The following is a 26,976-nucleotide window of genomic DNA, read 5'->3' as shown; positions in this document are numbered from 1 at the left end:
TTTCCCTCCTGCCTAATCCAGTTACAGAAGCAGTCACTATTGCTTTACCTTGAAAAGGAACATGTTCAGTTCTACCCCCTAAAAATGCTGGAAATTAAGCTGTTGCTTAGATGCTTTGCGGAATCGAGGTGAGTGTTATAATCCTTTAAAAGGCTAAACAAAATCCTTGCCTTTAACAATGAGATTTATGCAGGGCAATCGGTGATATATGCTGAGGCAGGCAAACCTTCAACAACAAAGTACAGAAAAAGATAATTTTTTTTTAATACAGTGAGTGCTTGTGCTTGCTGGTAGACAACATTCAAATTTCATTTTACAAACAAGTGGGGACAAACACTTTTATACGAAAATCCATCACATCTGTTCGGTGTTTACCACATATAAAGAAAGAGTATTAAAATCACAGATGGTGAATACTTAAAACTAGCAAAAAATTTGCATTTTTTTTCCAAAACCACATTTAAAGAGTCTAAACTCATGCAACTAATGAGACCCTTTTTTCCTGCCTTTTTTTTAAGGCTTTTGGTGTTTGATGCTCTTTTGGGAATCTGAAGCTGCACATAAGCTTCTTAGTTGTTAGTCTGAGAAAGCAAGAAAAAACTTCTTGTATCACCTCCCACAAGTAGCTGTGCAAAACCAGCAAGGATAGCATGTGCTGAAGTTTCACAAAAAATGATGCCCAGCAGATCAGAAGGTGACAGGATCTCTTTTCATAGCTTCAATTTAGCCCAGCAGATTTTTTCAACTTTATGACCATTAGTCTGAACCTTATTCCAATAAGAGATCTCTTAAAAATTGAAATTCCTATAATACTATATTATAAACTATATTTAGCAAATATTCATCAAAGTCATCAGCACTGCCTATACAAAAATGTTAGCAGCTCCTTCAGCAGGTGGAAGCTTCAAAAATGAGCATTCCTAGAGAAAAAACACTGCCTTTGCAACAAATGTCTCCCAGCTTACATAAACCAGCCTCCCAGCCCTCAGATACCCCAAAACCAGACTGCTTAGGCAAGACACAACGTCAGGCAGGAGTGAGAGCATTCCCAGCCATTTACCACCTAATCCAGGGTGGTTTTGTTGTAGTCTAGACTAAAAATGCTCAACTGCATCAAGGCAACCTGAAAATTTGTAACTGCTTAGCCACTAAAAATCACTGTGAAAAAGACTGGCTGCAAAAAACAGGTTTGCTTCACTTACAGGCAGAATATTTAACCTCCTCTGAGTCACAGCAGAAAAAGAAATATGTGGAAAATTCAGTTTTCTCTATGCATCATATCATGTAATTGTATGGAGAGCTTGTAAATTTTAGCATGAAAGTTCTCCCTAGGTAACAGACAGGCAGCTCTTGTGATTTTCTGGCTGCTTCCCTGCCACGAATGGTCATATTACTATGCTTTTTACTTCAATTCTGCATTCCTAAAAATGCAAAACAAGTGGGTTTCATAACAAGTAGTGGTTTGAGGCAACATGGTCCATTTCATTCCCTCCAGAATTAGCAATTGTAACAATGGACAAATGTGAATTATGGAGTATCCTTGCTATCATTGACAGAACTATTAGACTCTTCTGCCTTTTCATTTTGTGGCTAGCTGCTTCCATATCTTCTATAATTTCATCTGAGCACCACTTGGATGTTCCTCTGATACTCCTTTCATTCTTACATAAAAATCAGGTTTTAATTAAAAAAAAATACAACAAGGCATATTTTAAATTGATGGCATTAACATGTAAAATATTTATTGACTGCCAACAGGTTTTTCTTCCTGTTATTGCAGAAAATACCTCTTCTAAAGAAAAAAACCCCCACATACTCATTTGTCAGAGTAGAGATTTTTCTGACCTCAAGAGTGTGTCATTCTTTTGCCACCAGTGTCCAGGACTGGCTAGGCTGCTGTCCTGGCAAGTATTGCATGCATGCAAGCACATCTGTGTCACATGCAGCAGGCCCTTGTGACACAGGGGAGGCTCATTTCCAGCTCCCACTGAGGGCAGCACAGCTCGCTGGGGCTGGGAATCAGCCTTCCCTTCAAACATCAGCCTGGGCACGGCTGCAGCGTTGGACCCCACAGCAAAGCAAGCCTTTTGTCACAGCTGTTGACAAAACTCACAGGCACTACTGAACAGCTCAGGCTGAGAAATTATTTATTGTATGTTATGTGGCATTTCTTTTTATTTCTACCTTTTAAATACAGAAGGAATTAAAGTATCCAACCCCCAAGTTTTCTGCCCAAGTGTTCAAACTGAGCTATAATTTTTTTAAAAATTCAGGACTTGGTACTTCCTGCTGCCAACTGGCAGGCTTGGTTAGCCTCGTGCAGAATTAGACACATACAGATGGAACACATTTGCAAAGATCATCTGTCAAAATAACCACAGCCTAAGAAGCATTAATATAATGCAAAGCAATCCCCAAGACTTCACTCAAAACACAGCAAACTCTGCAGGGATGTTGAAGAGTTTCCAAGAACCCTTGCAACTAAAGTGACAAATACATTCTTCTCCCAAGGAACTGAGTATTTCACCAAGAAAACTCATGTGCTCATCTTTTCCTTGCCTTGAGATGTTAACCACCCCTGAACACAAGACCTATGTTTGCATCACAAGTGAACTGGTGAATTTTTTCTTTTTCCAGAACACTCAGGAACTATGTTCTCCTAAACATTTTGGGGACAACTATTTGGACTTACCCTTTCCATCTTTGTTTTTCTTTTTCACAGATATATTTGGAGTTGTGGTAGGCGACTCAGAACGAGACGGTTTTGGTTTCTTCCCTGAAATAAATGATCAGTAAGTCAACAGCAACTTAAGGAAAAAAAAAAAATCAAAAACCTAAAAAGGGAAGAGATTTGTTTCTGCAATTCAAAAAAGATTAAATTTCTACTAAGTTGGGAACTTAGTTTTGTGCTGAACTCCTTTTTCCATGGCAGGATGGACCTCTTATACTCTTACTGTACTTCTAAAAAAAGACTACCCTATGCACTTTGCTGAAGTCCACGTACATTGGAAATTTCTGTGGCTATTTATGTACTCTTAAGAGCACTTGAAACAGACAAGATGAGAAAAATAAGCTATTAACTATATGTAAGGGCTTAAACAGGAAAAGCTGAATAAAATACAGAGCACCATCATGTACACTCATTGCCAAAATGGAAGGTCGGGACAAAACAAGCTCGTCTCCTTGTTTAATCTATTGCAAGTACACTGACAGCAGCAAGCTACACTGTCATCTCAAACAAACATTTTTTTCAGTCCTATTGTCTTTTACACCACTTTTACAGTGGCTGCAGGTAAAGGGAAGTAACTCGTTTATGAAAATCAGAAGAAACAGTAACAGGCTCTGAAAAAATACCAGGTTTTAAAGTCATAAGCAAGGTGACTTTCTGGTGAGGAAGACTAAAAGGAAGAATTTACATACAACTGATTACAAAAATGAAGAGCACTCATTTGAAAATGTTGAGAAATCAACTACTGACACAAAAGGGAACAAAAAAGCTAAGTCATGCCAAAATATTTTTCAATATAGAACCTTGAATCTATTATTTTATTAGTTCTCATTCCCTGCAATGGCAGCTTTTACAGGTGATGTAATTAATGAGAAACGTTCAGAACTTTCTTATTAAATAATAATTTATCTTATCAGGTTTTGCAGTGCCCCATTACTACACTGATGTTACTTATATTGTTACCTGTAATCTTTTGAGAGGTAGAATAGACTAAGCATACACAAGACTCAGAGAAACATTCAGACAGAACACTGCCATAGTTAAAAATCCAAAGGATTTTTTTCCTGCATTTATTGCACTTCAAAAGAGTTGATCTAAAGAGGCAAGACCAAAAGGTTTGTGCAATCCCATACACTTTAACTTTCCAGTTTTGGTTTTGTTTTGAGGGGCTGTTTTAGTAAGGAAACAGGTCTGCTGCAGAGCAAGAGTTTTTTACTAGCTCTGGAAAAAAAAACCAACAAACCAGCTCAGTGACAGCCTGCAGTATTTCCTTCATCTTCAACTTTCAGTATCTACAGAGAAATCATAAGAAACTTTGACTTAAGCACTCACATTTTGACATTAGCAATCTTGCTAAGTCCATCTTTATACTTTTTTTTTTTTTTTTCTTTTTTTTTTTTTTTTTGACAGTGCATGGGAAGGAGAGGCATGGGATAGCTAGTTGAGACAGCTATAGTGAGTAAATGAAACCTCTAATTTTCTTGCTTTCATCCAGACAGGATTCATGACTGAGAATGGGACACAAATGACACCCACTGTTTTGGCCAGTAATGTCCTTGATTTGAAAGAAGGTAGGAGGGAGGAAAACCTACAACACTGTTTTCTTAACATATCATGATATGAAAGGATAAAGAACTACTGGAGTACATTTTTAGCAACTTTTCTCCACTCACCACAGGAGGTTGCAGAAATGTCTATTTTACTTAAAATGTCCTAGATGTCATTCGCATGGATGAGCTTCTAAGGAACAAGAAGGCCCTCAGGGTAACTTTGGCTAAGTGCTTTCCCAGTTAGAGCTGTGGGAAGACTCTGTTGTCTCATTTCCCCTCTTGAACAGGTGCAAATGTAGCCATCAAGGAGTAGGGAGTGTTATTTTGATATCACTAATTTAGACATTATGTCTAAATGAGTTCAGTTCTTAAAAGGAAATTAAGTGGATGAGAGCTCAATTAGGTCAAGACTGAACTACACCTAGTCAGCTTCAGGAAACTTAAGTACTGATCCCATATAATGTATGCACTTCTGATTAGAGATAACCTAGGCTACTACATATGAATACGACTGCAACAGCAATTCTAGGCTTTCTTTCTTCAGCCTAGACTACTTCAGGACTCTGTAAGAAGTCATCCAAAATTAGAAACCAGTGAAGGATGTGAAACTTGTTTACAGAAATGTACTGCTGTTACTGCTGTATATCTGGGCTAGAGATACTTTATTTGGATAGTTTTAGACTACACTGTGAGCTGTAATCTGCAGGCACTGACTGATACCATCAAAAAACAGTTAACAGAGACACATCAGATATGTTTCCTTTGTTTAAAAGAAGATATTTTTTAAAAGGCTATTAAGCACTAGCATGCTTCCTCCTTTGCTTCAATAGAGCATGAATTTGTTGTTTTTTCAGAGTACATCACTACATCCCTTTTTAGGAGATAATTTTACAAAGAGGAAGGATAGAAAGAAGGAAAGAAAGACCTAAGCCTTACGTGGGCCTACCATAATTTTGGACAGTGTTTTCACTTTCCCATTTCCATGGCTGTAAAACACTTCCTGTTAGATATTCATGCTACAAATTAAGGTGACATTAGGCAGTGAAATGTTAATCCTGATTAAATATCTTATATCACACCAGAAAATGTAAAATCCATTTTCTTGCACTATTTTCAGTGAGTTTTGTTTAAAAAAATGCATGTACAAACAAAATAAATGACATATATCTAAAATATAATGTATTTAACAAAGGAAGTGAAACCAACATATTGCTTCTGGTGAATATTCTCTTGGAGGAGCTCTACTTGGCAGTGCCACTCTGGTCCAGTTAGCTGGCAATGCTCTACACTGTGAATCCCTGTAATTTTAGCTAATGGCTTATATATATATATATATATATGCTAGAAGTCTATAAAAGAAGTCTATAGAATCTATAAAAACTCTATAAAATCATGACTGATATGGACAAAATGATCATCATCCTTTGCCATGCCTCAGAACTGGCCAAAGAAGGGAAACAGTGTACTTAAAAAAAATAACTTACAAACAAACAAAACCCCAAAAGAATCCCACCCACCCACTGCACATTATCCCAAAGTGCACTATAAACTTCATCACATTTTGCAGCAATTTTTGTACAACAAATCCCCAGACATTTTGAAGTAACACTTCTACCTCACTCAGACCCTACCATCTACTTAACAAAGCCTTGAGTTCACTGAAAACTAGTACTTAACGAAACACTAAGCTCATGCATCTTTTCTAGCATTTTTTTTTTCCTAAAACAAATACACATTTTCTGTGAAGAAACTGGTTTTCTAACCTACAGCTAGGGAGGAGGAAGGAGTGGGAGTAAGCAGAAGCACAACACGAAAGAGTTGAAAGCATCAAACCAAAGAGGTTACATGTCTGGCAGACAGCAGCTCCTTGTTTTAACCCACACAGCAGCCAACATTAAAAAAGAAGAAGGGAAGAGAAGAACAAACAAAAACCCCCCAATTTAAAATCCTCTTACAGTTGGTTATCTCACAGTAGTGTGCACAGCCACAGTAGCTTCCCCAGCAGCACTTTTGGGGCAGCTGCTGGTAAAGTTCTCCTCCACTGCAGTTTCAGTTCAGCTTTCTCAGGGGAATCGAAGACTTCCAGACCCACACCCATCCCTGTGAGACCTTGTGACACACATGGGGCTCAGGAGGCTTCCCCAAGATCTTCACAGGCCAATACAGTCTCTCTCACACATAACAATTCCCAACATTTGGAATTAGCAGCAAAAGTAGCAGAAAAAATGCTCCTATTCCACGGGAGTATGGCTGGGTAGTAGAAGCCTTATTCTGGAAGGCTATTACACAGGGGAGCCTGTTAAAGTCCTCATATCTAGGATGAACCCCAGGATTAGTTCCAGAAACATAACCTCCTTTGTTTATTTTTCTTTTTATATTAATTTGTTACAAGAGCTTTTAACATCTATATGTACAGCATGACTCTCTTCCTGCAGACACCAGCTTCAGAGCCTCTAATGGGGTCCCTGCTGAAGCAGCATGGAAAAACAGGAGCAGAATGTCTGGCTAACACCACTTCATGACTCTGGCACAGCACTGACTGCAGTGGAACATCACCACACTATGTAAATGTAATCTACTACAAATGGGACTAACGCTTACTACAGCATGCAGCTATTTTATTAATAAGAAAATAATCAGTAATATTTAAGAAAAGCTAAAAATCCCTCCCCATTCTCATCCCCTATTCTGAACTGATCAAGTATCTTCAGCTGAAGCTAAATAAGAGCTAATGAAAATACTTCCAGATTCTCAGCAGCAAAAGCTCTATGGCTTGTATTGCAATTTTGCTCTGAAGAAGAAACTATAAATTGGAACAAGCAGAGATTCCTGTAGGATAAGCCATCGTTGCTACCTCTACAACATCATTAATCTAAACACCTGTACATGTGCTCACACTACACAAGAAGAAAATGCTTTCCCTGCATTTCTGGCTGAGCTCACTCAGTTATTTTGGCCTGACACCCAGAATGGTTCCAGACACCCACAAAGAAGCAACCACCTACTCTCCTGCTCCACACTGCTGTTCTCCAGTAGCATCTTACCTTTTTTCTTCTTTGGTTGTTCAAATTCTGGAGTCTCTGGTGACTCAGCATAAGGGTCTGGGGCTTGGTGAACTTCCACCACCTCAGGGATCCCATCAAGCGTGACTGACACGTGTGTGATAGGAGGCACCATTTCTTCCTCTTCAGGTGCACCAAACATAGTTGCTTAAGGGAAAGGGACAAAAGGAGTATTTTCACACAGCCATGAAGATTTTTAAAAGCTGGCTTTAGAGCAAAAACTCAAAAATAGAATAAAATCAAACTATGACACTTCAGTCTTTCAAGTAAGAGAAGACAAGTGCATAATTCCATCTATGTGCCGACATTTTACACAGAAGCAGAAGCACAACTAAAATAGAACAATTTAATGACAGAACGTACCCCACAAAAAGCACATTTATCTGCTGATCACACATTCATATTTAAGGCAATCTGTAAACATAAGTGTATATTCTTTTATCCTGACAACATAAACATCAAACAAACAAACAACCAAACAAAACACTGCAATCTAAACCATCCAACTTCATTCACACTTTCCCTCTGCAATTTTTGACTCTTTCCTTTCCTGTTCAGCTCTGGCATGGCAATGAAATCCTTCATTGCCTACAACACTGGATTTCTGATACCCAAACTATGTACATTCTATATATGTACATAGTACGTATCTGGAAATTACAAATAAAATCTTACCAATTCCATGCAACCATGCTGCAGTGAATCCCTCCTCCTTTCATAAATAAACCTGGCAAATACAGATTGGGTTTTTATAAAAAACTTACTCATTCTTTTTTCATCCAACATAGGATCAGGGGAGTCCATATTAAGAAGTGCTTCAGCAGCCTCAATTGTTTCCATTGTTTCATCTCCATTATGACAAGACGCCTCAACTAAAAGCAAGGGAGAAAAAAAATTTTAAGAAGCTACAAACTAGACTTAAAGCTTAACATGATATTTATTCGTATTTCATTCTCAGAAAAAAAAAAAAAAGAAAAAGAGCTAGAGATGGTCTGCTACTAGACATGTAGCAACAGATTAGCTGGGGAGAAAATGCACACTGCAATAATTTCATTTATTTAGTACAGAACATTTTTCAGATTGCATGTATTAAAAAACCCCCAAACAAACCCTGTGTTTCTGCCTCATCTTTCTAACCCCTCTCTTTGCTGACCAAGCACATGCAGTAAAACATAACACCCATGAATCTAAGAAATATCACTACCACAATATTCCAGAGATTATTATATAAAAACACAATATTGCTAGTTTCTTATGGTTCTCCAATATCTTATGCACAGAAAAACATGTGGATATGGCACTTGAAGACATGATTTAATGGTTAACATGGGGGGGGATCTGGGGTGACAGTAGGACTTGATGATCTGGAGGTCTTTTCCAACCCTAACAATTCTGTGGTTCTGTGAACATAAGTGAATTCCATAAATAAGAGATGCCCATCAAAACTATCCAGTCATTTAGCCTGGAGGAGAGACAAGTAAATATTCTACAAGTTCTATTAGAGACTATGTGATGTAAAGGTGTAGCTGAATCCTAAACCATTCAAATTCATGGGAATTACAGGTAGGTCTCACAGGGCAGGATCCAAGACCACACTGAAAAGCAAACATGAAACATGAAAAGCAATATAGAAGGTTGGCAAGCTTTTCAAAATTTTTGTCCTCTAGACAATTCCTCATCAGTCTCATCAGGGCAGCCATTAGATAAACCCAAAGCTCCTGAGCATTAATTATAATGCTTGAAGTACATGTTAAGGTCATCTGGGAGTACACAACAAAAAAAATCCAATAAAATACCATTTTGCAAAATAACAGCTATTCCAAAAAGATAATACTGGTTTAACGGGAAGAGTGTTTTACCAGATGATTTTTTTCAAAATAACTGTAGCATGAAAAATAACATTTTAACATTTATCATAAACATTTAAACATAAACATTAAAAACTGTTTAACACATCCTTTTAGAAATTACTGTTTGTTGAATGGAAATGATTGGGCCGAGCTTCCTTATCCTTTGATGTGAATTTGATGTAACATTGGGGAATTCACTTGCATCTATCAAAATGATAAAAAAGGCTGCATTAATATTCCCCTCTCTAGTACACCAAGAAATCTCAGTTACTTTCACAGGCTTTACACCCCCATCCCTGTTAAGCTTTGAGGAATTTTGGGGGCAGTCACATTAAAAAACCAAACAAAACCAAAAAACCACACTGACTGACAAAACAAGCAAACATACATGTTAAAACACAATATAATGACCTTGGAATATTTCTGCACACAAAAGCAAGAAATTTATGCCAGAATTTCTATATTTTAACCTTAAAAATATCACAGTAACAACAAAGTAACCAGTTGAATTAGCACTAAGCAATTACATAATTAAAAAAACAACCAACCAAAACCCCCTGGTTTCATCACAAATGTTTACAGCTTCAGCAATTGTATCATTATGAGAGAGCAAAGATGAATGCTGGCATCCACACATCAGCCCTACCTCTTCCACCCACTGTGATTTACAGAATCCTCCTTCTGGATTTTTCCTTGAGGACCTAGTGTAAGTGACTCAGACTAATGCAGAATAAAGTATACAGGTGTTGGGAACCCCTGATCCACACAGCAACTCACCCTGTTTTCTACAGGACCACCTCCACCCTATATCTGACAAAGACATTCAGACTGTTAAGGATCTGCACCTTCTGGCTGACACCTCCAGTCTTAAGAAATGAGAAACACAGAGCTGGGGGGGAGGATAGCATGAAGAGAAAGTGAGTATGGACTGTGGAACTGACCTTGGAAGCAAGAGAGGATAGCAAATCACTGACAATTTTGTCAGGCAGCTGACAGGCTCAGGAGCTCAGACCCAGGGCATCTCAGCCCCAAGAGCCAAACAGCATCTCTAGGGAATGCCTGTCCATCAGGATGGGACATCCCATTCAGTCTGTGACCATGTACACTCTTGGACTGGTGCTGGTGACTTGATGCTTCTGAATCTGAGTTTTATCTGGATGAGAACTTCCCATATCATCTACCAGCATTACCAAGACCTCAAGAAGGATGTCACATCATACAAATATAAATAAATGCACACAGCACTGCCAAAGCAGTTGTTCTGAGTTCTGACACTGTCTGAATGGACAGGAAGGTTAGCCTGCCGCGATCCAGCTCAGCCCAAGTCATGGAGCATGGCTGGCTTACTACATACAGTTTTAAAGCCAGCAGTGTACCCTCAGGTTCTCAGTTCTGCGGGCAGGGAGGAGAGAGCTGCTGCTGTCTGCTCTTTCCTCAGAGCGAGCTGCAGGAGGACCAAACCCACCTGCTGGCTTTCAGGCACTAAGGTGATGGAGCAGAGCCAATTCTTCACTCTGAATAATAGCAGGTGAGGAAGAGTCTAACAGCTTTACATCACTGTTATACCATATGGCTACAAGTTTACCATCCCTATCCAAGACTAATGAAAGAACTTATAATAGCCATATAAATAATGTAAACATAGAACTTGATAAAATTTGTTGTTCACAAAAAGTTTAAGCATGTTAAGGAAACTTCCCAGTCTGACCATTCATGAGACTCCCTGGCAGTCACACCCCAAGGCCAGAGACTGCCACTGCTGGGTCAAAGCCCCTTCACAGCGGGTGGCTCCTGTGACTGACGTGTCCCCCTTGGCTCCCCACACACCCATCCACAGTCATACCAGGTTTCCTCACTGGTTCAGCCCTGGGTTTCCCACAGCAGAGTCTCAGATGCCTCATTCCATAAAGCCATTTATTCACAGCACTGTAACACAGGAACAGACCAAGCCCAAGCTGGTGCCACCAAGGAGGACCCCAGCCAAGGAATCCCTAGGCTTTCATAGCCTCATGTCCGTCTGTGGGCAAGTCTCCTCTTCCTCTCTGTGTCCATCCACCCCATTGCTGCTGCTGTCACCTGTCTTCTTCTCTTTTCTTATCCAAAGACCAGGATTCCCAGCTTCTACAGTCTCTCTCACTGTTCATTTCCTGCCTGGCCCTGGTGTCCTTGGTTATCCCAAAGGTTGGCAGTTCACAGCCTCTTGTGTCTGGCTCCTACCCAGAGCTCAATCTGCATCTCACTCTGCAGCTTGCCAGCAGAGCTACCTGCACCAGATTATTCCTCTACAAGTAGCAGCACTATCTTTCCATCCACAAACACAGGATGGCAAAATTAAGTTTCTTAACCACTCCACTGCTCTTGCCAACACCCTTCAAGCATCTTCTGAGAAGATGACTTCACAAAGTGCTTTAAGACCAGTTAATACTTCCCTGCTGCTGAAAGAACGAAGGGTTGTGGTTTTTCCTCCCATCTCTGTCCCTGGTCCATGATCCAAACATTTGTCACTTGACACACGCCAGGCTTCATGCTTTTTTTATCACATAGTGAGACAACTGAGATTTATAAAATGTCTGAAAAGGTTTTGGGGGTATTGCTGGGTTAGCAAGTTGAATTACAAGAACTCAAGGTGTGGGACACCTCACAGAAAAAGTGGAGCACCACCTCTTTGTCCTTTTAACAGCAAGGTGCTCATTTGCATCCTTCAACATCAGACAGTGCTCAGAGATAACCAGCTCAGCTACCAAAGGCATCTCTTATTTTACCTTTTCTATAATGCTGCAGAATGGTATTGCAGTCACCGGCTGTTATGATACAGTCCCCGTTTTAAGAACTGGAATTAAATGGTTTATTTTTTTCTCTTTGCCAAAGTCAGAGCTGAAAAAATGGGGCAGTGGGGAGTGTAATATCTGCAAAGTATCAGGTTTCAAAGGTTATCTGAAATAGGCAGAAGCTTTTTTAAAAGAAGGAAAAAAGGAGAGGGGGAAGAAAATATTAGAAGACAAAAATGAAAAAGGGAAAAAGAGGCAGGGAAGAAAAAATGGGTAAGAAAAAAGGAAAAAGGGAGAATAAAAAGGGAGAAGAAGAGAAGGGGGGGAACCACACCTAAAAATATCTTCAGTTTTTTCTCAGGGTACTCTACAAGTTTTTGTTTATCTGAGCAAGCCACAAACATAAGCCTTTGTGTCTGCATGCCAACTTCTGCCCAGTTACTGCGAATCCAGGCTCCCTATGAATCAGCGTTAGCACAGGGCTTGCCCAAACACAGCGTTCTCTGAAATTATGCTTCATGTTGGAAGTTCCCCGCCTCAGTTCAAAGTCCTGCTTCCCCTACTCCTGTCTAGTGTCTTTTTTAAAATTTTTACACCACCTTGGGCAATGCTACCCCACTCCCATTGCTTCCCTGGTGGCTGGAAGCTCTGGAGAGTGGGCAACACAAGTCCTTGTTCAGGCTGAGATAAAGGCTGTGCTAGTCTGTGTTTAAATTCACTGCTGTGTTTAAATTCACTGCTGGTTTCTGGAGAGTGGGCAACACAAGTCCTTGTTCAGGCTGAGATAAAGGCTGTGCTAGTCATAGCTGTGTTTAAATTCACTGCTGGTTTTAGTAGAGACAAAACCAGGGACTGCAGAACCTCAAAATTATGTCAGAAGAAACCAGAAGTTGCTAAAAGAAGCGAGCCATTACACATGGACAGACCCCCTTTTGCAGAATAGCTGGCTGTTAAATTTAAGCACTTACATTTTAGTATCCACCCTTAGCTGATTGTTATCTGACACTGGAAAACTAAGTTTAAAAACACACGTATTTCAGGAGACCTGCAAATCACCATTTCTTTTTTAAATAAGGCCTTACAATTTGTAAAGAAAATTATCTCATTGAGGAGGTATATAAAAAAAATCCCTCTGGTTTTACCAGAGCTACAGGCAGCTGTGAATAATTTCTTTACAAAGTAACTGAAACCAAAACCTGGTTTTTTACAACCTGCATCTCATCAACTCACAATCCTCACAGATTAACACTATGAAGTTCAGTTTCTACCTAACTACTCTGGATTTCTTGGTAGCATCAGAAATGACCACCAAAGAAGCTGTGTTTGTGCAGGACTGCTAGAGCTTCACAAAAGGTACAAGGCAAATGGTACCAGACTTCAAAATGAACTGGTTATTAAGTACCATTATTGATCCATGAATATGCAGACTTCCATGCTCCCTATTCAGACCATGGCACAGGGTATCTAAATGCAAATTTTCTGTCCCTGCTCTCTCATCCCCTCCCCCCCAAACTGTCCCAGTGAAGCCACTTCTCTGATCCCATGAAAACAATGCCAGAACAGGTGAATGACAAAATGACAGACTTTGATTAATTGTGGTTTTCAATAAAAAAAACTCAGCAAACATGACAAAATTTAGAAAAATTATAACAAGAATGTAAAAAAAAAATGTTTTCAGGAATTACATAATCCAATTAGTTCCTCCCTCCTGTGCACCCTATATTCATAACTAGTCATATTAATAAGATATACAAAGTGTAGCAATTGTACATTCTGACAAGTTGGCCTAGAGTCCTTCTGCACAAAATATTAACCCCTGTATTTTTCAGCAAAAAAAATTTTCAATATTCCCTTTAGAGATAAAACTTCATTCAAAGCCAAATATTCCAATTAATTTTGTTAATTACCCTTTACTACATGATAGTTAATCATTTAAAATCCCATGACTGGCAACAACTGACTATAAAATTGCCATCGCAGTTCTTCCAGGGAAAAGTGCTTTTAAAGATGAGGGTGATAAGGTACGTCTGTCTATTCATTAAAAAAAAAAAATTTACAGCATGAGCATTAATATAGCTGAAAAGCTGATTGCTGTCCATGTCTCAGTAGGGCTTTATGTGCAACAGATGCTGTTCTTACAGCTTTCTCAAGTTATAATTTATAAGACAGGTCAATTAACAACATGTGATAGATGTGCTTTTGAAGGGCCGAAGCTACATCCTGTAGACGAAAAAACTTATCAGCGTGTACTATTCTGCAGATAGATCCCTAAAAACTGATTGCTTCAGTTTCATGAGGCTTATTGCTAATTTCTGTTAATCTAGGAGAAAAGAGAAGCCCAGTGGACAGCAGTCATAAAATAATACTGAAAAACTAGTCACTTTAAAAAACCTAAATCCTTCATATTAAGCAGTCATCGCTCAGTAATGTTTGGTCATAAATTATGGTGGTTTCAGTTTTGTTTGCTATTAACGTCAGTCTTATAAATATTTTAATGTGGAATTAGTACAGTCTTTATGATGTCTGATCCTCTCTCAAAGGCATAACATGGAAGTGACTGAAAAGACTGGTACTAACTTCAAAGAGCAAAACAACACATTTCACTGTTCAGAGCAAACAAAATCAAGAAGGAAACTTCAAAGAAGGCAGAAAAGAAAAAAAGCAGTTGAAAAATAGAGTAGGTGGGAAAATTCAGCTATAATTAGCCTCATTACAGAGGCAGTCTACAGCAAGCTGTACATGAACTAGAGTCTCTTCCACACAGCAGTCTTGCAGTTCAACTGGGCAGCTGTGGCTACAGCCATTGCTTGTCTGCAGTGGGCAGGGAGGTAACAGGAGCCTCCCTCCTCAGTGTCCTCTCATCTCCTGTAGGGTGCCTTCACACCTCTGGGCCCCAAATTCTGTCCCACTACAGTCAGGCTGGGTAGCTTCCTGCCAGAGGCCAAGGGCTGAGCTTTCCTTGTCCTGAGCAGGAGCTTTCCAGCCACAATGCTGGTCCTGGCTCGGCCTGCATTGATCTCCTTCCCCTTCTAAAGGGAATCCACAGCATGCACAGGATGGAGACTGTGAAACAGATAGTTCGTTATCATCTCCTCCACAACAATCATCTCTGTAAAGTGGCAGCTCTCAATTCTAAGGACTTTGCCTTTAAAGAAAACCAGATTTCTTGAACTATAATGGATGATGGGAACAATACCGTACTTGTCTGACTCCAAAGTATCCCAGAAACCCTTGGACACCATCAGTTACAAGGATTAAATATTTTCAGTTTCTGGCAGCAATTTGCAAACCCTTCTCAAGTGACCAGAAACAACCCAAAAAAAAAAAAAAAAAAAAAAAAAAAAAGGTTAACAAGGACATTCACAAAAGTGGAGTTTCACAATTACTCATGCATGTAAAAATTCACACACAATATATTACAGTGAATATGGATTCACAAAAATTATCTGCTATGAAATTCACACGGATGCATTAAGTGGTGCTTAAGTAACACACTGGGGAAATGCCAGCTGTAGTGTGAATAATTAATATGAATAGCTAGTTGGCAAGAGATCTCAACATGAAATACTGTTTGAGTATCGAAAACCTTCTTGAATAATAACCTAACTTATTTGTATGGTCACAGTCTGTTCACAGATAATTCACTACTATGAAAAACACTGAGAACAGCTCATGTCAATTTACTCTGTGAACTGTTCCTCATGTCAAGTTAATGTTGAGTTCTTGTTTTGCATTTGGTAGTAAAAGATTGTATCAGAGCAGGTCTTTGGAAATAATGTCAAAAGTATGAGTGAAACCAGCAAGCTGTCTCCATCCCTGGAGACAATCCAGGTGTGGACATAGTGGCTGAAAGAAAACTTCTCTATCCTGTCTTTGAGATTTTTCTGCAAAAGCACTTCAAATAGATACATTCACTGAGGGGTTGTTTTTAAAATATGTGACAGATTTTTGAGCTTTCCTCTTGGAAATTGGTTGATCTTTAAGGCTACCTTTTCTAACAGCATTTACAAAAAAACCCCTGTATTTAGGTGTGAATCATTACTAGAGTTCCAAAATTAATATTATGTTGAGTATACTTACACCAGTAAGCCATGCTAGCATGCACATTTCAATTTATAACTGTATACCCTCAGAAAGTTAAAAGCAGCATCTACTCAAGCTGCATATTCCTGCTTGTTGGTATATATGTTTACTTAGGAATGTACCACACGTTAATTAAAAGCAAACAAAACCTAGGAAGAACAAAGAAAAACCTTGTTGGTTCTCTGAGCAGGACTCTGCCTTAAACACTGTTGATGGATGAAACTTTTCACCATTATCAGCTGTGCAGCTGGGATTGGAAGCCACCTGCTAACAATATTAATGCTATTTTCTCTGTCTTGTACAGAATTAACAGCATTCAATACCACTATTCATTTTGCTCCCTGTTGCCCTTTGTCATTTAACTTTCTTCCTCCATTAGTCACAGCCACTTTGATACAAAGACACAGAGATGTCTTTGCACCAAGAGAGTGCAAAGCGGCACAGAGATGGTTTTATTGCCAACCTGTGAGGGTGATATCATCATCTTCTATGATTTGCTCTTCTGCAACATCCAGAGAGTTCTCAGTGATCATGTCACTAGGTTCATCCACGCAGGTTAAACCAGAGTAGTTATGTAGGAGTTCTGCACTAGGAACATGCTCCACGATGACAGCAGGGAAAATAGATGGATCACCAAGCTGGGGGGTAGAGAAAAAACCCACAAAATATTAGTTAGACTGCCTCCAATCTAGCCACTTAATGACTAATATTTCAACAGACCTGTACTAAACCACCTGGATATTAAACTGTCAGGACAGAGTACTAAAGATGATTTTTAGCACCTGAAAGCAAATAGCAGCAGTGTCCACCAGGAGCCAGAGGCTGAATATTGCTGTAGTATCTACTGCACTGGCTGTACTTCAGCACATAACACCAGACTTGCACGACACAGTTTTGCAGCATTAAAGCTGACAATACAGAGGAGTGGCACAGCACAGTAAGTGCTAAACTTTGCTGGCAATAATACTGGGTGAGCAACTTGCTGCAAACACCTTCACCTTTTGCTCTTCCCATCAAGCTGAGAGTGAAGGAGTCCTGTGGCTGTGAGGACTGGACAAAGCTCTCACAGGCACCAAATTCCCTGTGAGACACTAATTGAAAATCACCATTTTAGGGGACACTTGTTACAGAAGGAAGGGGTGTAACAGGTTTATGTATGTGCTGTAATACATTCCTTCTCTAATTCTTATGGCTTTAGTAATTTGATATTACTCACACCACACCCCCCTCACCACTTTCCTTCCAAAGTTTGCATTTAGACATCATCCTTTGGTCTTGATAGTCATTTTACACCAGATACAGAAGAAAAGATGCAGCTGGGAAACAGAAATCAAGCTGACTAGCAATAATAGCAAGTAGCACACTCTCTGAAAAGTCAGCCGCTCAACAGGAAGAGGTTTCAGCAAATAACATCTACCACAGACACTGTATTTTTCAAAGTGAATATTTTAAAATGTCATTTGCAGAAAGAAAGTCATAGCAGATTGATAGCAGAACAGGTTCAAAGAAAGTCTAGTGTAACTCTAAGGTTCCCTGACTACAAAAATAAAACACATTATGAATGTGTCAAGCTTAAAAACAAGAAAAAAACCTAAAAAGTTTCTAAAACATATTTCTGAGAAAACCAGTATATGTACATTTGGTTCCACCATCCACAAAAGAGCACAGATATGTATAGATCATAGAATCATAAAATGGTTGGAAGAAACTTTAAAATCATCTAGTTCCAATCCCCTGCCATGGACAGGGACACCTTCCACTACATCAGGTTGCTCGAAGTTCCACCCAGCCTAGTCTTAAACACTTCCAGGGATGGGAATCTGCAACTTTTCTGGGAAACCTGCTACAGTACCCTTCCACCCCCACAGTAAAGAACTTTTTCCCAATATCTAATCTAAACTGTCTTTTAAGTTTGAAGTCACTCCCACCTGTACTGCTACTATATGCTCTTGTAAATAGTCTCAATCTTTCCTGTAGGCTCCCTTCTGGTATTGGAAGAAAGATGAAGAAGTTTTTTTTAACCACAGAAGTTAAAAACCCAAGGGAAAAAACCAACTGTATGATTATGCCCTTGTTTAAGAATTACTCATCTCTCACTCCTGCCACTGCGCACACCGTCACCGACGGAAAATGGCAGCAGAGCTATCTGCTCAACCCAGACAACAGCTATGGCAGTAAGCCTCCCCTAGGGAAGAGTCTGGACCATAAGTACTGAACATAGAAAGTGCAATTACAAGTTCTAAAAGGCAGTAATTACCACTTTAAATTGCTCTGTGTTTTGTAAAAAATGCCTCAGCAAAAAGTGTGGTAAAGGGCAATCAGGAAAAAAAGAAGAACTAAAAACCAAAAATAGTATTTTAATGGGCTTCTATCATGGACAGTCTCCTAAACAAAAAAAAAATTCAACAAAACCAAAATTTTTAAAAAGACCCAACAAATAATGACCTATTCTACGAAACATGTTTCAAAAGAGAGCAATATGGTAGAAGATCAATAAAAACGAACAAAGTGCAGACCAGTTAAAGCTCTCTTGTGCAATCTTATCACCAGATGATAGGTGTATAACAAGTCACACAATGAGACAGCTGCTACCCCAGACCTTTGCGGGTGCCTCTAACCAATGCTGCATCGTGCTGGAGCTGAGAAACCAGAAATCATTGATGGCCAAGAGGTCCCTACTGCTCCTCAGAAAAAGTCATGCTCACATTTTGCATCCTATTTGTTTACTGATCCTAGCATCCTATTTGCTTCCAGGGAAGAATAAACAAATAGATTTGATTAAGTAAAAGCCACATCAATAAAAATGGATAAAGCACTGTTAAGAGAGAAGAAAAATAAAAAGCTACATGCATTTTAAAAATGTTTTTTTTCAACAATACATTCCATAAGCTACAAGGTGGATGGTCCATTACAGCCTCGTTCCTGAGATACAATTATGTTCTACAACTAGTTTAAATACCTCTGTTTCAGTAATATGCCACAATACATAACTTTTGGGATTTAAGTTACAGACAGCTGTGGTGCAGGCACTTGGACATGAGCTAGGAACCCCAAGTTTCCTTCCCAGCCAACAGACAGAAATGGCATTTCTAGGGCACAATTTCCCTGCCCAGTTTTAGGCTACAATAGGATGTCATGTCCTAAAACCACCTCTTTCTCTGCATTGACTATGAATAGTGGAGGCACTGGGGTGCTCGTTCCTGGTGGTGTAGGCAGCTGTGTCCTGCACACTCATCAGCAAGTGGCCAGCTTCCTCCTCCCCGCCACGTCTGCGCAGCGAGGCGCGCTCCTCGCCCCGCTTCTGCCCTTGCACCGGCTCAATAGCTGCAGTGTCTGCAGGCACAGATCGAGTTGCCTGTGCTCAAGATAAGCCTTACATTAGCTTCTTCTGGAGAAGAAAATTACTTTGGCTCAGCTCTGTCCTTCACTAATGACTGATGCTCACACCACTGGCTTGGCCTCTGAGAAGATGAGTTGTAGAAAAACGTTTCAGAATAATAAACAAAACAGATAAAATCAAGTGATTGTCACATGTTTTCTGATCAGTTTCTCAAAGCCCTATTTATATTACACCCAACTCACTTTGCTATGAAACCTAGTTACAAAAGCCCAAACATCCACATGTTTCTAAAATATGCTTCACTACTGACCAGAATGTTTCCTATGGTACTGAACTGTGCTGCTTCACACAGTTCCAAAGTACTTGGTTTGATACATATGATCAGATCTGAACTGCTCTGCCAGATTAAACTGTATTTTGACCATATCTAGAAACAATCATCATATACACAACTCTCTGATATGGTTGCTATGTCTGTCTGCAGGCAGAGAAACCCCCATGACAGGGCAATACCTCTTCATCTGAACTTGGTGCCGGACTACCAAGGAAGCTGCTGACACACTATGCTTCCAAAAGGCTGGAGATGAACAGAAATGCATTCACTCCTAGTGAGACACTTTAAATGTGCTTTTCTTTAACTTAATCACAGTTTTGAACTGGAAGAATCAGAGTAAATGTCACTTCTTGTGGCCTATTATTTTAAAACTATTGTTATAACCACTTTCAACTCAGTCCCTACAGTGGTAAAATGTATGGACTTTCCTTCCTGCCATGGTCATGAAAAGGAAAGGGAAGAACAAATTCTAATATGCTCCTATTGAGAAAAGCATTCACATAATTGGAAACCAATTTAATTTGAAATGCATTTTTGTGGAAGTGGCCATTACTTTTTAATACAGTATTTGCAGTTGGTTATGATTTCATTAACAAGCCTTTCATACAGTTTTAAAAGCTAATACTAATATACACAGATGTACACATGACTATTGTGAGGTAATGTTCTTGATTTCACTGAAGGCATCTGAATCCCAGTTGAGAGCCAATCTAAACCTTCCTCTTGCTCTGTTGTTTTGTAAGACAGAAAAATAACTGTACACATTTAGAACTGCAAAAGAGCCCTTTTTTTACTATGGCTCCCTTTTAATCTAGTGTGTAATGGGAATTACACACAGGGAAAACATTAAATTAAGAACTACAAGGTAGTGATTCAATTAACACAAATTAAATTACCTCTCTAATAGCAAGGTTGCAAAATGGTTTCTTTCAAATACAAACATCCCTCTATAAGCCCTAGCAAAAAGGAAGAGTGTAAACTATCCCAAAGTTTTTTTAAAAGTCCCAAATTAAAGTGTCAGCAATGATTTTCAAGAAGTAGATAAAGAGACCCGTAGAAGAACAATCTGTCTATTTTTAAATTTCTAGATGAAATATGACACCCTACTCCAGCAAAGCTTTGACTTGGCTTCAACCCATTTCCCATGTCTGGTGGACACATAAAGCAATTGAGCTACTGCTAAAACCTTCCCAAATCTTAAGACACCAAATCCCCGTAGACAGACCTTTACCAATTCAGAGGAATGCAAACTTCATACAGATCAAGTTCATAGAAAGTCCCATGAGCAGGTCCCTGAAAGCATTGGTTATATTCCACAGTCCCCTGAAAACTGAACCCCTTTAGTCTTTCTCTAAGGGCTAAAGGCAGCAATCTTCCTTTCTGCTCTCTAATTCTTTTAGTGTGTTTGACATGCTGGCAAGGTGTTTCTCTTTTTCTCTGAAAATTGTCTCATGAACTGTCACCAACTGACAGAAGATCAAAACACCATCCGGACCACAGAAATGGAAAATAAGGAAGGGGATTTCTTCTGCTTTGGAGGTACTGTCTTCTCATACTACAAGTCTTTAAGGATGACAACTTGTCCCAGGAATAAGGTGACTACCTTTTAACTGATGTGGAATAAATTTTGTGCGAGTGAGTAATGGGTGGGAAGAAATATATGCAATAGATAGTAGAAGGGAAAAACTACATGGGGAAAAAAAAAAGGAGAAAGCAACCTCAGGGGAAAAAACAACTCTTTTAAACCAAACAACAATATTCAGACTCACAATACAGATGGCCATTTATATTAAAAAAACAAACAAACAACCCTTCCCCCACCCCAAAAGAACAAACAAAACACCCCAAAAACCTAAATAGAACTAGGGGAAGTGACCTTAGTGACTAGAAAACAGCTTTTGAAGTTTTGCTTTGCTGACAGTCCCTGTGCAGAGGCAGCTTTTCCACTTTAAAGGTGCTCCCACTGCCAGCATCTGAGAAGGGACCAAATTGCACAGAGGGATGCTGCAGGCAGACATATGGGGCTCACTTTTTTGGGAAGACAACCTCACTACAGATTTCATATTTTCCTTAAAGTCTTCATAAAACTGCAAATGGATAAAGGGAATGAACCTTCTGCAGAAGCTGGAAATAGCCAAAAAAATGTAGACTTCCACCTTGACCAGGTGGCTTAATCTTTCTGAAGGCCCATGGAGATATCACGGAACATGGATGAGCAAAGGTAGGCTTGAGATGATGGTGCAGAAGTCATGACTCAATCTAAGGTCTCAAACCCCTCTTTATCAGAAGAAAGGAAGAGAGAAACAAATGCCAGAGGTACAGAAGGTCTTCAGGCACAGGTTACTACAAGCATCAGAGCCACCTGAGAGAGCACAGCCCGACATAGAGCAGTCATGCTGGGAACCATGTTAGCAATTTAATGGTTGTAATGATTCAACTTCTCCCTGCCACCATTTAAAGCTTCCTACTATGGATCTAGCCACTATGGCTTTTACTCAGTTTTTTAAATTAAGAATGTCCTGATCAAAAAGTCCACAAAGGACTAAATGAAAAGGCATTGAGAGAAGAACCTTCAGATAGGAAGAGAAGCAGGTTTAGGCAGAAGTGTTGACTCAGCCAAAGCCTGCAGAACTCCAACGCAGTTTTGTCTGTGCCATCATCCTCTGTCTCACAACAACAACAACAAAAGAATTCAAACAAACAAAACAAAAACACAGAAAAGAGGGGGGGAAAAAAGCAAACTCTCTATTTTAACTAGATTCCTGATATGTAGCAGAAGCCAGACAGGTTATCAGTAGCCTTAGCCCAAGCCACTTGTTCCCTTCTGAAAATTTCAAGGATATTTTCACTTCTTTTCTTCCTCACCACAGATCTACTATGTGATAAATGAGCCCTCCAAGAATAACAAAAAAATTAAAAATCATTATTTTCTAAACTGCAAAGAATAAAGCTGATAAGAGCGAGCCTTTCCCGTTCACACGGGTCCATGTGATTGAGCCCCTCCCATTGGCATCTGCCACTGAATGCTTACATTTGCAAATGAACTGTTCATAATTTATGGTTGTTTAACCAAGACTTAAAAAAAAAAAAAATAGAAAATAGCCATGAATTATGACTTTCCTGAAACACTGAGCATAGTTGCCACTTAGACCCTGAACCTCTCCCCACAGCTGTCCTATATCCCAAGAGTTCTTGGCACAAGAGAGCTCCAGGCAAAGCTTTGACAAGAGGAAAAGTACCAAAGTTCTTAAAATTCCAGCTTGTGGGGGCATTGCAAACATAATTATCAAAACATGAGTTAAATGGCACCTTTTGTATATAATGAAGATCTAAAAAAATGCTTTTGCCCAACACAGAGCTAATATTTTTGCAAAGTACATAAATTGTGCCGTCCATCCCTAAATACAACTAATTGAAGAACTTAAAGACTTTATGAGTAGCAATAGCACAAGTGTAGTAAGAAGCAGGTCAATCAAGTATAAGCAAGAAGCAGTCTTTTTGGGCTAATGTACTATGAGCCCTCAGCCAAACAAAACTTTGTTCCAGCTTCCCAGGTCTTCACCTGTGCAGGACTTCTCTTCTACAAATGGGCATTTAAGATTTAGCTTCAGGCAGCCAGCTAGCTGGCTACCTGCATCTTTGATATCTGAACTAAGTGAACCCAGTGATTTAAAAGGAGCTTGCATCTGACTGGAGCAATGGACTTCCTGCTATGCACCCTCTATCTCCAGCCTTTCACATCTTTGATTTCACCACCTTTCGGGTATGCTACAGAATCTTTTCTTAGATTTCATCCAGACCAGAATTTAGTGGGGTTATGAGATAAACATCAAGGCTGAGTTTGTTCTGAAGCTGGAGAAAGCTCTGCTTAGAAGGGTTTTACTGTCCTGTTGAGCACTCTTTAGTATTTTTAAAGTTTCTCAGGTGAGCATCTGAAGAAATTGCAAGAAGCAGAATGCATGGCTAAACGAAACAAAACCATATCTGCTCACACTACCCCTCCCAGGAACCACACTGAAGTAGCCCTCCCTACCTCAATTCTCCCATCTCCTATTGGCTTGTAAAGTAAAGACAGCAATTAACAACCAGCAGACGTAATAAGTAAGGCTCATTTTTAACTACGCTTGTGCAATTCCCATATCTAAATCCCCAGGCTACCACAAACTCTGGAAAAATACAGGGAAGGAAGTTACATTACTAATTCCACCCAAAACTGAGTTAGCACTTTAGGCAGACAACACTCAGTTCATTGAAATGATCGCATGACTCTGACAGCAGAAACAGGCCAGTGACCCAGCCAGATATCAGGCCATACAGAAAACCAGAGACAAGATCATAAAACAAAAAGCAGGGTATTTTTTTAAGAGAGAAGAATAAATGCTTTTTACATTAACAAAAAAGGAACAGTTTGTCATGGCACTTAGCCTTTTAAAAAATCTCAGACATCTCCTTTCTTGTTAATGAATGCAAGCTCTAATATTAACCACCAGCTACAGAGAAGCTGCATGATTTTTACAATAGAAATCCTACACTGAAGCTTCAGGACTCACAGGATGTGGTTTAAATAATCAACACCTAACTGAGAGTCTGCGTAGGTAGAAACAGACATATTTTCCCTGTAGTGTAAAAGAAACCAATGTAAATTACTTTCAAGCTTACTTCTGAATAACCAGCATGCAGTAAGACAATTTAGAAACTAATCTGTAAATAACAGATAGTGAGCAGGTACATACTGCCCCTTCCAGTCATCTGCAAGGTGACCATTACTTCTACTCAGAATTTTATCCTAGCACACTAGAGAAGTTGAAACTACTATAAAATACTGTAATTTTGATAATTCTACATCCCACATGCATGGATTCTACTGGCAAAAATCAGCAAAACAGGAAAAATGTTTTTGGAGGAGAATGTTTCTTCAATACTGCAGAGGTTATAACATTTCAACCAATTTCTGTTCCGTGCATGCAAGTTACAGGAAGCAACAGGAAGCTTTTGAAACGGCACAAAGATCTGCTGCAACAATAATGACCTCAATGTTTCCTTTTTGTGTTTTACACCACATTTTTTCCTTCTGTTTCATAATACTCCTAACACCAACTTGTACAAATATGGTTTCTTACACCATCCCATACCTGCTGCTCATCCTCCATGACGTTGCTGGCAAATTCAAACACAAGCTCATTCTGCTGTACAACTGCTGCCATAATAACGCATTCCCAGGTCTCAGCTCCACATACAAAGAAAAATATTCTTGAATGTGAAAGAACAGAAAGCTTCACTGAGGTCCAGCTGGGCAGAAAGGCAGGTTCACAAAAATGAATCGAGTATCAATGTTTGTGTTTCTTAGATCATCAGTGTTCCTGGGTTCTTCTCTTCTCAAAGCAAAACAAACCAAGGCAAATCCTTTCCTGAGTTGTTCTTCCCGCCTCAATAGCCTTTACCACTGTGGAGGGAAAAATAAAAAAATTATAATCAAAGAATTGTTACTTTAGCAATGTGAAACTGTAGCAGTGGCAATAAAAATTTCTATGTATTAAAACTGTTCTATCTACGTCCAAGGAAGTCAGACACTTTTGTGACTCCAAAGGTATTACTTTTACTGATTAATATATGAGAACTTTCATTACCTGAAACAAAACTGTTTCAGGAAATAAGACATCAGTTTCAAAGTGTTTCATATTAAAAGCATGAGACTAAGAAAATGTTATGAAAGTTAACAAAGAGAAAATCTATATTTTCATTTGATTCAGATATGCAGTTTTCACATTCATTAGTACCTCTCATCTTCACAGTTTATTCACAAGTAAAAATACAAAACTCAGACAGACCTACTCAGCTGTAGGATACCCCAAGTATATCACATTTCTTCTTTACACACAGTTCAAATTTAACAAAGTTGTTGTTTTGCAAGTAAAATGTTCTGGATCTTGAATCCCCGTGTCAAAATGATGAAACAAATTCTTTGTACAATCCAGAGAGTGCCCGCATTCCTACATGAAGCAGATCTTCAGCTTCATATTAAAAATGCACTGTAAATGTACCCTTATCTCTACCAGAGGCTCGCAAGCAGCCGGAAGGAAACAGCACTGACCACGTCACGGCAAATTAGAACTGTCAAAAAACTGCACAGTACAAAGAAAAAAAAAATCCCCAACTACTGAACGTAAACAGCTTGAGTGAAAGGATGCCTGCCCACAGCTCCCGTGTTGTTACTTACTCATCAGTGCCAAAGGTAAACTCGGCTAGGGTGAGCTGACCAAGAGGCTGCTGCACCACCTCTGGGGAAAGAGGCAAGCACAAAAAGAACTCTTCATATACAACTCAGGTGGCCCAGACATTAATTTAAAAATCTACCATTTCAAAAAAATAATGGGAGCAGGTGTCTAGAATTAGGAACCTAAGGAGTGTGTTGGTGCCTAGGAATTTAAATCAATACATTTTAAAAGAAGAAAAATGTGTGGTTCCTAGTATTTTGAGCAAAATTCTTGAAACTGCCTTCGATTAAGAGTTGCTGTGACAAAAGAATAAGGGGCAGAGGTGTAAGATGTACTGATCCAGAGTGAGACCCACAGGAAAATCAATGTCAGTGCCATTGGTGATGATTAGCATCTGCCTCTGTACAGGAGGTTTAACTTTCCCTTGTTTTTGCAGTAGGCTGAAACTCAAAAAAATTAACATCATCCTCCTCTCCCCAGTGCCAAGCAATTTAATTAGGGAGGATCATGTCAGAGACTCGTACTCCCTCACTCTAGGAAATGTAACAGCTGCTTTTCCTATAGAGGTTGTGGTATTCCCAAATTCCTAAGTAGTGATGGTAGAGCATTTAGGCATTTAAGTCACTAGATCCTACCCTTCTAAGAAATCAGGAAACCCAAGATTATGCAAAAAGGAGAACCTGCCCAACTTCCAAAGTGTGCCCTAATTAGCTGTTAAAAAGGTTTGTAAGATTAGCCACAACCTTAACTACAGAATATTTGCTTTAATGAGAGTTGCATGCATGAACAGAGAAGGAAGTGCTGTATGAACCATTTCAACCCCACGCTTGCCATTTTAGTGGTTGACTTGAATAGTTAACAAGGCTTTCTCCATACTTTGTCAGAGTTATGGCACTGAAAGCATTACATGCAACCATATAATCCCAAGTGACTTCCCTAAATCTAGTTATTTGGCCTTGCCTTTTAGAAGATGTGGATGCCATTAGGGAGTAGACACACATTGCCAGCATAGTGGGAGTAATCACAACTTGGCCCATCCTAGACTC

The 26,976-nt window shown here is 39.4% G+C and overlaps 1 protein-coding gene across 5 annotated transcripts in view; it reads right to left on the bottom strand.

Moving 5' to 3' along the window:
* Positions 1-26,976, bottom strand: part of ELF1 (E74 like ETS transcription factor 1) — an 87,118-nt gene that overhangs the window by 12,490 nt on the left and 47,652 nt on the right. For 4 of the 5 annotated variants that reach the window (XM_041466963.1, XM_041466967.1, XM_041466965.1 and 1 more), the window contains exons 2-6: positions 24,848-25,158; positions 16,505-16,679; positions 8,105-8,212; positions 7,323-7,487; positions 2,693-2,776 (exon numbers count right to left, since the gene is read on the bottom strand). In XM_041466963.1, the coding sequence (XP_041322897.1) occupies positions 2,693-2,776; positions 7,323-7,487; positions 8,105-8,212; positions 16,505-16,679; positions 24,848-24,919 (604 nt within the window). In that variant the 5' untranslated portion in view covers positions 24,920-25,158. Of the gene's footprint in view, positions 1-2,692; positions 2,777-7,322; positions 7,488-8,104; positions 8,213-16,504; positions 16,680-24,847; positions 25,159-25,543; positions 25,568-26,976 lie in introns of those variants that run through there. The other variant, XM_041466966.1, reaches the window with a different exon arrangement.

The sequence above is a fragment of the Pyrgilauda ruficollis genome, unplaced genomic scaffold (genome assembly GCF_017590135.1).
Source record: "Pyrgilauda ruficollis isolate IOZ18807 unplaced genomic scaffold, ASM1759013v1 scaffold20, whole genome shotgun sequence".
In the NCBI taxonomy this organism is placed as follows: domain Eukaryota; kingdom Metazoa; phylum Chordata; class Aves; order Passeriformes; family Passeridae; genus Pyrgilauda; species Pyrgilauda ruficollis.
This window is presented reverse-complemented; position numbering and strand designations above follow the sequence as displayed.